Source organism: Trachymyrmex septentrionalis, unplaced genomic scaffold, assembly GCF_001594115.1.
Source record: "Trachymyrmex septentrionalis isolate Tsep2-gDNA-1 unplaced genomic scaffold, Tsep1.0 scaffold522, whole genome shotgun sequence".
NCBI lineage: Eukaryota > Metazoa > Arthropoda > Insecta > Hymenoptera > Formicidae > Trachymyrmex > Trachymyrmex septentrionalis.
The window spans coordinates 20,133-30,564 of NW_017305697.1; the positions used below are offsets into that span (position 1 = coordinate 20,133).

Sequence of the window (10,432 nt, forward strand, 5' to 3'; positions counted from 1 at the left end):
AAAAAAAAAAAAAAAAAAATGTTGTCTGGTCAGGTCAGGTCACGTGAGGTGTCAGGTCAGGTGTCAGGTCAGATCAGGTCAATTCAAGTTAAAGTCAGGTCAGGTCATGTTTAAGATGAGATCGGGTCAAGTGTCAGGTCAGGTCAGGTCAAGTCAGGTATCAGGTCAGATCAGTTCAGATCAGGTTTAAGGTTAGGTCAGGTCAGATGTCAAATCAGGACAGGTCAGGTGTCAGGTCAGGTCAGGTTTCAGATCAGGACAGGTCAGGTGTCAGATAAGGTCAAATCACATCAGGTGTCATGTCAGTTCAGGTCTGGTAAGTTGTCAGGTCTGGTCAGGTCACGTCAAAGGTCAGGTCAGGTGTCGGTCAGGTCACGTCAGGTGTCAAGTCTGTTTAGGTCAGATCAGGTGTCAAATCAGGTCAAGTTACGTCAGGTGGTAGGTCAAAACAAAGCAGGTCAAGTGTCGGATCAGGTCAAGTCATGTCAGGTGTCAAGTCTGTTTGGGTCAGGTTAGGTGTTAAATTAGGTCAGATCACGTCAGGTGTTAGGTCAAAACAGTTCAGGTCGGGTCAGGTCAGGTCAAGTCAGGTGTCAGGTCGGGTCAAGTGTCAGGTCAGATCAGGTCAGGTCATCTTTTAGGTCGGGTCAAGTCAGCTGACTGGTCAGGTCTGGTCAAGTCAAGTCAGGTTTACCGTCAGGTCTGGACATGTGTCAGGTCAGATCAGGTCACGTTAGGTTTAAGGTCAGGTCAAATTAGGTGTCAGGTCATGCTTGAGGTCAGGTTAAGTCAAATTTAAGATAAAATCAGGTCAGGTGTCAATTCAGGTTAGGTCAGGTCAGGTGTCAGTTCGAGGCAGATCAGGTCAGGCGTCTGGTCAGCTCAGGTAAGGTCAGGTGTCAGTTCTGGTCAGGTCAGGTGTCAGGTCAGGTCAGATCATGTCAGATCAAGTTAGTTCAGGTTTCAGGTCAAGTCAGACCAGGTGTCAAATCAGGTCAGATCAGGTCAGGTTTAAGGTCAGGTCAGGTCAGGACAGGCTCAGATCAGGGCCACACAGGTTTCAGGGCAGGGCCACAACAGGGACAAGGCAGGCCCAGACCAGGGCCAGGGCAGGCCCAGGGAAGGGCCTGCCCACGTGGTTCTTCCCACAAGGCCCTGCCCACGTGGCTATGCCCATGTGGCCTTGATCACGTGGACTTTTACACGTGGCCGTACCCACGCGTTCTGCTCACGTGGCAGAGCCGCGGGCTTCTTGGAAAGTGTTATGTGGGCAGGGCAATGTAAGCAAGGCCACGTGGACAGGGCCATGTAAGTACGGCCACGTGGGAAGAGCCAAGTGTGCATTGCTTTGTGGGCAGTGACACGTGGGAAGAGCCACGTGTGCAGTGCTTTGTGGGCAGAGCCACGTGGGCAGGGCTACGTTGGCAGGTCTACATTGGCAGTCATTGTGCAGGGCCACGTGGCAGGTCCTTTTGGGCTGGCCACGTGGGTATGGTCTTTTAGCAGCGCCACGTGGGCAGGACCACGTGGGCACAGCGTTACAGGCAGGCCCTTTTGGGCAGGGCCACTTGGGCAGAGCCTTGAGGACAGGTTCTCGTTGTCAGGCCCATGAGGGCAGGTCCTTGTGGGCAGGGTCACATGGGCAGAGCCACGTGGCAATTGCAGGTGTGCAGACAAACGTGAACATGACCTCGTGTGCAGGTCCACGTCGGCAGGGAATGTTGGCGTGATCACGTGGACAGAAACACGTGAGCAGTGCCACGTGGGCAGGACCACGTGGGTAGGTCCTTGTGGGCAGGGCAATTTGGGGAGAACCACGTGGGCAAGATCACGTGGGCAGGGTATCGTGATCAGGTCCACGTGGGCACATCCTTGCAGGCAGGACTACGTGAGCAGGTTCTTGTGGGCAGAGCAACGTGGGCAAATCCACGTTGACAGGACCACTTGGACATGGTCACCATAGGCAGAGCCACATGGGCATAGCCACGTGGGCAGCACATCGTGGGCAGGGCAACGTGGGCAGGACCATTTTGGCAGGGTCACTTGGGCAGGCACACGTGAGAAGGTCCACGTGGGAAGAATCTTGTGGGCAGGCCCACGAGGGCAGTGCCACGTGGGCAGGTCCACGTCGACAGGGGACGTTGGCAGGGCCCAATTCCCGCCAAACCTAACCAAATCAAGTTTAACCGCACCTACTGGGTGCTTGGGACCCAATTCTCGCCAAACTTAACCTAACTCGACCTGGCGGGCTCGTCGCCATATTCTCGCTATACCTAAACTAACCAAGCCTAACCTGACCTACGGGGGGCCCGTAGCCCATCTCGACATATGTAACCTAACCGAGCCTAACCCGACCAGCGGGAGGCTCGAGGCCAATTCTCGCCAAACCTAACCTAATCTGACCTACGAGAGGCCGAGGCCCAATTCTCGCCAAACATAACCTAACCCAACCTACGGGGGCCCCGAGGACTTATTCCCGCCATACCTAACCTAACATGACTTGCGGGGGGCCCGGTGCCCAATTTCCGCCAAACCTAACCTAACCGATCCTAACCTGATCTACTGGAGGCACAGGGCCCAATTATCGCCGAACCTAACCTAACCAGACCTTTGTGGGGCCCTCGCCCCATTTCTCACTATACCTAACCTAACCGAGCCAAACCGGACCTATGGGGGGGGGTCGAGGCCAATTCCCGCCATATCTAACCTAAACGACTTACGGGAAGGCCGGGACACAATTTTTGCCAAACCTAACCTAACCCAACCTACGGCGGGCACGGGGCCCAATTCTTGCTATACCAAACGTACCGAGCCTAACCCGATCTACGGGAGGAACAATTCCAGCCGAACCTAACCTACTCGAGCCTAACCCGACCTACGAGGGGACGGGGCCCAATTCGCGCCAAACCTACCCTAACCGAGACTATCCCGTGGGCAGGGCCACTTGGGCAGGGCCACGTGGGCAGGGCCAGGTGGTCAAAGACACGGAGTATACGTGGTGGCCGCGTGGTGGTCACGAGGAATCCACGTGGTAGCCACGTGAAGTACACGTGATGGCCACGATGAGTACACGTGGTGGCCACGTGGGGGTCACGTGGGGGCCACGTGGTCGGTGGACCACGTCGTCGGGAGCTGCGAGATCGGCGTTCAAAGTAGTCGGGTGCCACGTGGTCGGGGCCACGTGTGGTTCACGTGGGGTTCAGGTAGTAGAGGGCAACGTGATCATGAGTGATCCAAGTCGTCTTGGGCCACGAGGTCGGTGGTCCGAATGGTCAGCGCCACGTGGGGGCAACGTGGTGGCCACGAGGGAGCCACGTACTGTCCACGAGGAGTATACGCGCGGGCAACGTGGTGGCCACGTGGGGGAAACGTGGGGGTTACGTGATGGCCACGTGGAGTCCCCATGATGGCCACGAGGAGTCCTCAGAGAAGTCACGTTGTGGCCACGAGGAGTACACGTGGGGGTCACGAGGAGTAACCGTAGTGGTCACGTGGAATCCACATGGGATCCACTTGGGGATAACGTGGTGGCCACGTGATGGCCACGTGGAGCACACGTGGAGGGCAACGTGGTGGCCACGTGGAGTCCACGTGGGGGCAACGTGGTGGCCACGTGATGGCCACGAGGAGTCCATTTTGAGGCTACGTGGAGTTCACGTGATGGCCACGTGGAGTCCATATAGTGGCCACGTGGTGACCACGTAGAGACCACGTGGTGGCCACGAAGTGTCCACATGGGTCCACGTGGTGAAAACAAGGAGTGCACGCGGTGGCAACGTGATGGCCACATGGAGTACACGTGATGGCCACATGGAGTATACGTGATGGCCACGTAGACTACTCAAAGGAGTCACGTTGTGGCAACGAGGAGTACACGTGAGGGTCACGAGGAGTAAACGTGGTGGCCAGGTGGAATCTACATGAGATCCACTTGGGGGTAATGGTGGCCACGTGATGGCTACGTGGAGTCCACGTGAGTGCAACGTGGTGGCTACGTCGAGTCCACGTGATGGCCACGACGAGTATACATGGTGATCACGTGGTGGCCACGTGGAGTACACGTGGGACCAACGTGGTGGCAACGTGGAGTCCACGTGTAGGCCACGTGGAGTCCTCATAAGGACCTCGTGGAGTACACGAGAACGCCACGAGGATTCCACGTGGTGGCCACGTGGTGGCGACGTTATGGCCACGAGGAGTCCATGTGGCGCCCACGTGGTGGCCACGAGGAGTCTACGTGGGCACAACGTGGTGGCAACGTGGGAGCCACGTGGAGTCATGATAGAGGCCATGTGGTGGCCACGGGTAGTACAAGTGATGGCCACGTGGAGTCCATGTGATGGCCACATGGTGGACACATGGTGGCCACGTGATGGTCACGAGGAGTACACGTGGTGGCCATTCGGTGTCCATGTGGTGGCCACGTGGTGGCCACGCTATGGCAACGTGGAGTCCACGTGTGGGCCACGTGGAGTCCTCATAGGGGCCACGTGGTGGCCGCGAGGAGTCCATGTGATGGCCACGTGGTGGCCACGTGATGGCCACGAGGGGTCCACGTGCTGGCCACGTTGTGGCCACGTGGTGATTACTAGGAGGCCGCTAGGAGTCTATGTTGTGACCACGTGGTGGCCCCGTGATGGTCACGAGGAGTACACGTGGAGGCCATATGGTGGACAAGTGATGGCTACGTGATGGCCACGTGGTGGCCACGTGTATTCCACGTGGGGGCCACGTGGAGGACATGAGGTGTACTCGTGATGGACATGAGGAGTGCATGTTGGGACCCGTGGTGGCCACGTGGAGACCACGTGGTTGCCAAGAGGAGACCACGTGATGGCCACGTGGTGGACACGAAGAGTATACGTGGTGATTAGGTGGTGGCCACGTGGAGTTCACGGGTGGGCCACGTGGAGTTCTCATAGGGGCCTAGTGGGGTACACGTGGGAACCACGTGGAGTCCATATGGGGTCAACGTGGTGGCAACGTGGAGTCCTCATAGGGTCGACGTTGTTGCCACGAGAAGTACACAAGGTGGCCACGAGGAGTACACGTGGTGGCCACGTGGAATTCTCATAGGGGCCACGTGGTGTACACGAGGAATACAGGTAGTTGCCACGTGGTGGCCACGTTGTGGGCACGTAGTGGCCACATGATGGCCACGTGGATTCCACGTGGGGGCAACGTGGTGGCCACGTGATGGCTATGAGGAGTCCATTTTGTGGCCACGAGAAGTACACGTGGTGGCCACGTGATGGCCACGTGGAGCCCACATGGGTCCTCGTGGTGAACACGAGGCGTGCACGTGGTGGCAACGTGATGGCCACGAGGAGTACACGTGGTTTCCACGTGACGGCCATGTGGTGGCCACTTGGTGGTCACGTGATGATCACGAGGAGTACACGCAGTGGTAAATCGTGGCCCACGTAGGTGCAACGTGATGGCCACGAGAAGACCACGTTGTGACCACGTGATGGACACGTGGGGGTCAGGAGGAATCCACGTGCTGGCCACGTGGTGGCTACGTGGTAGCCACGTGGTGACCACGCGGTGGCTTCGTGACGGCCACTAGGGATCCACGCACTGGCCACGTGGTGACCACGTGGTGGCCGCGTTGTGTCCACGTGGTGGCCACGAGGAGTACACGTAGTGTTCACGTCGGGGCCACGTGGTGGCCACTTCGTGGACACGTGGTGGCCACGTGATGGCCACGAGGAATTCATGTGATGGCGACATGGTGGCCACGAGATAATCAAGAGGAGTACACGTGGTTTCCACATAATGACCACGAGAAGTCCACGTGTTGGACACGTGTTTGTCACGTGATGGCCACGTGGTGGCCACGTGGCGGACACTTGGTGACCACGTAATTGCCACGAGGAGTACACGTGGTGTCCGGTGAGGTCAGGTCTGATCAGCTCAGGTCAGGTCAGGTCAGATTAGGTCAGGTCAGGTCTGGTCAGTTCCTCCCTCGTGGTGGGCCGCCTTGTCGTGGCGAGGGGGCTTTGGGTCCAACTTGGATGCCTTACTAAGAGCCTACCGTACCCCGCGTAGATGGGGTACATAGTATGAATGGTGATAGTTGAATGAGGTGCGATGGAAGTCCGCTGGCGATTCCCCGGAGACTAACCAAGGGAGGGATAGTTCCCTCCTGACCGGGGTCGGTGGTAAGTCGAGTACCTGGGCCTCTGCCGGGGTAATAAGAGTAACTGTAAGTTCTGGCCTCGGCATAGGTCCCGTGAGCCGGCACGCATACTAGTGGGAAGGACCGCTGCCACCGACTTGATCGGAGCCTATCCGGGGGTCAAAGGCGGACGGAAGGCGCACGCGTGGAGGGGCGCCCGGTCAGCGTCCCTTCATACCCGTGCCGCGGCAGGTAAACCGCGGCACCGTCTAGCCCGGGGCCGGTGAAGCGCCCGTCGGTAGGGTGGCAGCCGGTAATAGGGGTGACGTTAAACCTCTAGCATAATTTTTGGCGCGGGCCTATCCCGTAACATTTTTAGTAGAATCATGCACCCAGCTAGGACTGACCATCCGAAGACCGCCTCTCGGCTGCCGGGTGGGTCAATAGGGCTTCTTAACGACGGGGAAGATGCCCCATCGCGGTGGGGCTCCCATGATGGGGGGCGAACCGTACTTTCAAATCTTACTAGGAATGGAATCCGCTATTAAACTTAAAAAACCGACGAAGAAGAGGAGCGAGGTGGGGAACAAGGAGTTGGAGGGGGCGAAAATCGTCCAGGAACGGCTACACAACCAAGCTGCAAGCGCTCCAAGTTCTGCGCAGAAAGAGGGGGAACAACAAACCCCAAGCACATCGCAGGTGATGCTAGTGAGATCAGAGTCCAGTACATCGCTGTCATCTATTGGCACTACGGACTCAACAGCCTCAGCGATCGCGGGTATGAAGCGATCGCGGAAGGAGCGAGAGGGGGGTAATTCGGGCTCGGAGGTTATGGGAAATGACGACGATGGATACGAAGAAATGTAAGGGCACGGGATTTTACCAGATCAGGAATCATAGCGGACGATTTAGTATCTACCCAAGGGAAACGAGGAAGCAATTCCTCAAACTAAACTCGCTGAGAGAAGCGGAAAGAGCGGCAATGGATCCCGATTTCCAGCTGCCCCAGAAGAGAGCTAAAAAGTTCTGAGAAATGAAACAGGCGTTCATAGAAGAATATACAGATCAACCAACGGATGATCTGAACACGGCTGTGGATGAAGGAGTCAACCTGATAGAGAAGTTGGCAAACACCGCCAACAACCTAAATGGAACGACTATAAAAGCGCTTTATGAGGCGGCCGCCAAAATAACCGCGGCAACCACTGTGATGAGCGAGAGGGCCCAGGGCACCCAGAACTCAGGGATGCTCGAGGAGATGAGGACAGAGATAAATGTCCTTAGGAAGGAACTGGAAGTCCTCAAGAAAAACCTGAGGGCGACCAAAGAAGAGAACAAGAAGCTGAGGGCTCAGAGGATTATAGAGTCCCCCGATCGAGAGAGGAGGAGGCACGCAAGACGCCTCGATTCCGACCACGAGTCGGATATGGAAATGGAGGATCCAGGGAAAGGTCCACAGGCGACGGAAATGGACACGGGGGGGGGGCACAAGCGGGTCCTTCGAGTGACCAGGCAACCGGAGAGCCTTTGCCACCGGTGTTCAGGCCCCCGCTCATGGGTGGCGTCCAGAAATCTGGACAACGGTTCGCTGGGCCCCCCCATGAGAACGGGGGGAGGCGACAAGGATGAACACGCGGACCCCAATGACGTAAGGGGTATTATTGTCTCAGTACTCAGGGAGTTAGGCGTGGTCAATGGGGAGACTATAAAAGTAGCCAAGACCGGTGGGAAGGGTCCCACAGAGGCAAAAGGTGGTTCTGGTAAGAACCAAAAGAAGAAGAAGTCAGGTGGCGAGTCAGGGGAGAAGAGTGCGGGATGCGTTCCTGCGAGAACACCTGCCAATGATCCCCAACCTCGTACCTCGCAATCGCAACCAACGCAGAAGGGTAGCGAAGTGTCGAGGAGGGAGGGGGATCGGACCGCGGTAGCCAAAAATGGCTCCGGGAATAAGGCACCTGCGAAAGGAAACAAGGAGAAGTCGGGTCGGGATAAGGAGGCTCCTCCCCCCCGAAAAAGTACGGACAAGGCCAAGAATGGTCTTGGGAAAACGCCTAAGATTGGCAAGCCGCCTAGGATGCCGGCGGTGGTTATAACGGCACCACCGGGGGGCTATGCGGAGGTTATGAAAGAGGCGAGGACCAGGATTAATCTCCAAGAACTAGGAATCCAAGAGGTCAGACCCAGAAAAGCGGTCACTGGGGCCATGATCCTAGAAATCCCGGGGGATAAAGAGGGGAGCAAGGCTGATGCTCTCGCAGGAAGGCTTTGCGAGCTGCTGGCCTTCAGAGAAGGAGTTAAGATAACCAGGCCCCACCGAAGAGTAGATCTCCGGATACGGGACCTGGACGATTCGGTCAGTGTGGAGGAGATCGCGGAGGCGATAGCCACGCTAGGGGCTTGCGCCAAGGACCTGGTGAAGGTAGGCCCCATTAGGCGGGCAGCAGGCGGACTGGGACAGGGCACCGCGTGGATACAATGTCCCATACTGACGGCAAGGAAAATTACGGCGCAGAGAAGGATAAAGATCGGATGGCTCTCCTACCGGGTAGACGTTCTACAACAGCGAAGGGTGCAGTGCTTCAAGTGCCTAGAGGCCGGACACACAAGTGCCAGATACAACAGCGGAACGGATAGGAGCCAATGTTGCTATCGATGTGGTCAAGCTGGTCATAAATCCAGCGAGTGCGACCGCCCGGCGGAGTGCCCCTTGTGCAAAGAGGCGGGAAGAAAGGCGGACCATAAAATTGGATCCAGGGGGTGCAACGCGAAATCCGGCAGGAAAGCAAGCGCTGCACCCACAAGGAGTGGAGAGGGGAGCGGCGGGGCGAAACCACCAAGCTCTTCTATCTCGCAGGGCCCCTCTGGGGTACAAAAATCCTCGCCTCCGGAACCGGGGGTAGCAGAGGCCCCGAAGGAGAAGAGGCTCGCATAACATCTACGAGTGCTGGCAGGGGTAGCGAATAGACCCCGATGGAAATAGGCTTGGAGGAAGCTATAGCTGCGCCGCAATGTCCCTAAAACTAGTGCAAATGAATCTAAACCATACGGCGGCGGCACAAGATTTACTGCTGCAAGCTATGGCCGAGAAGTGGGATCTGGCAATAATATCGGAACCCTACAGAGTCCCAGAGCATCCCCACTGGGCTGGGGACACGGAGGGGCTGGCGGCGGTAGTTTGGGCGGGGAGCGAGAACTCGCCCCCCATCCAGGTACTGGAACGAGATAGGGGATACGTGGTGGTGAAGTGGGGAAGCACGATCACAGCGTCGTGCTACGCATCCCCGAATAAGAGTACGGAAGCTTTCGAGAGGTACCTCGATGGATTGGAATTGGCGGTGCGATGAAACATGGGCCCCCCTACGATTGTGGCGGGCGACCTGAACGCCAAAGCAAGAGCCTGGGGATCGGGAATCACAGACGCCAGAGGCGAGTTGCTCCTCGACTGGATGGCAAACCTGGGGCTGTCTGTCATGAATCAGGGCCAGGCGAGCACCTGCGTACGGTGGCAGGGGGAGTCTGTCGTCGACGTGACGTTGGCGACCCCTGCCGCATGCCGTAGAATAGCAGGATGGCACGTGGACGAAGATCGGTTCACTTATTCGGACCACAGGTACGTAAGATTTGAGTTAGGCCTACCGGGAAGCCGGGAGCGTCAAGAGCGGGTCGTGAGCCGCAAGAACAGAGGATGGGCGGTAAGACATATCGATGAAGACATGTTTGAGGCGGCAATGCAGGCTGGTAGGTGGTCAGCGGATGCCGTGAGAGCGGGGAAAGCTAGTCTGGAGGAAAGAGCAAGGAACGTGCGCGAGACCCTGTGGAGAGCGTGTGATGCGTCGATGCCGAAGAAGAGAAGTGTACGGAAAAAAGCTCTCTACTGGTGGAACGAACAGATAGCGGAAACCAGGAGAAGAGCTGGAAGGATTAAACACCAACTCACCAAAATGAAAAGGCGCGGTCGTGAGGAGGAGGCTGTCAGGCTCCGAGAAAACCTCAGGGAGGTAAAAAAGGAGATGAAAGCATTAATACGCGACGCGAAAGAAAAGGCTTGGACAGAGTTCGTCGAGACCCTGAATAAGGACCCATGGGCCAGACCCTATAAGTTGGTCATGGGTAGACTCAAGCCCTGGACGCCTCCGATAACGGAGACTCTGGAGCCGGAGGCAGTAGAGCGTATCGTGGCGGAGCTCTTCCCGGGGGACGACGAACTGCCCCCGCGGAGGTACGAGCTACCGGCTCCCTGGAGGGAAAACTGGCAAATGAAGGAGGAAGAGATGGTGTGGGCGGTGAAAAGGATCGGGGGGGTCGCCAAAG

At 57.3% G+C, this 10,432-nt stretch overlaps 1 protein-coding gene across 1 annotated transcript; it reads left to right on the plus strand.

Moving 5' to 3' along the window:
• The first annotated feature begins 9,129 nt into the window (after positions 1 to 9,129).
• Positions 9,130 to 9,465, plus strand: LOC108751866. The gene has a single exon (XM_018492339.1). It carries the CDS (start codon positions 9,130 to 9,132, stop codon positions 9,463 to 9,465), a length of 336 nt encoding a protein of 111 aa, XP_018347841.1.
• The last annotated feature ends 967 nt before the right edge of the window (positions 9,466 to 10,432 follow it).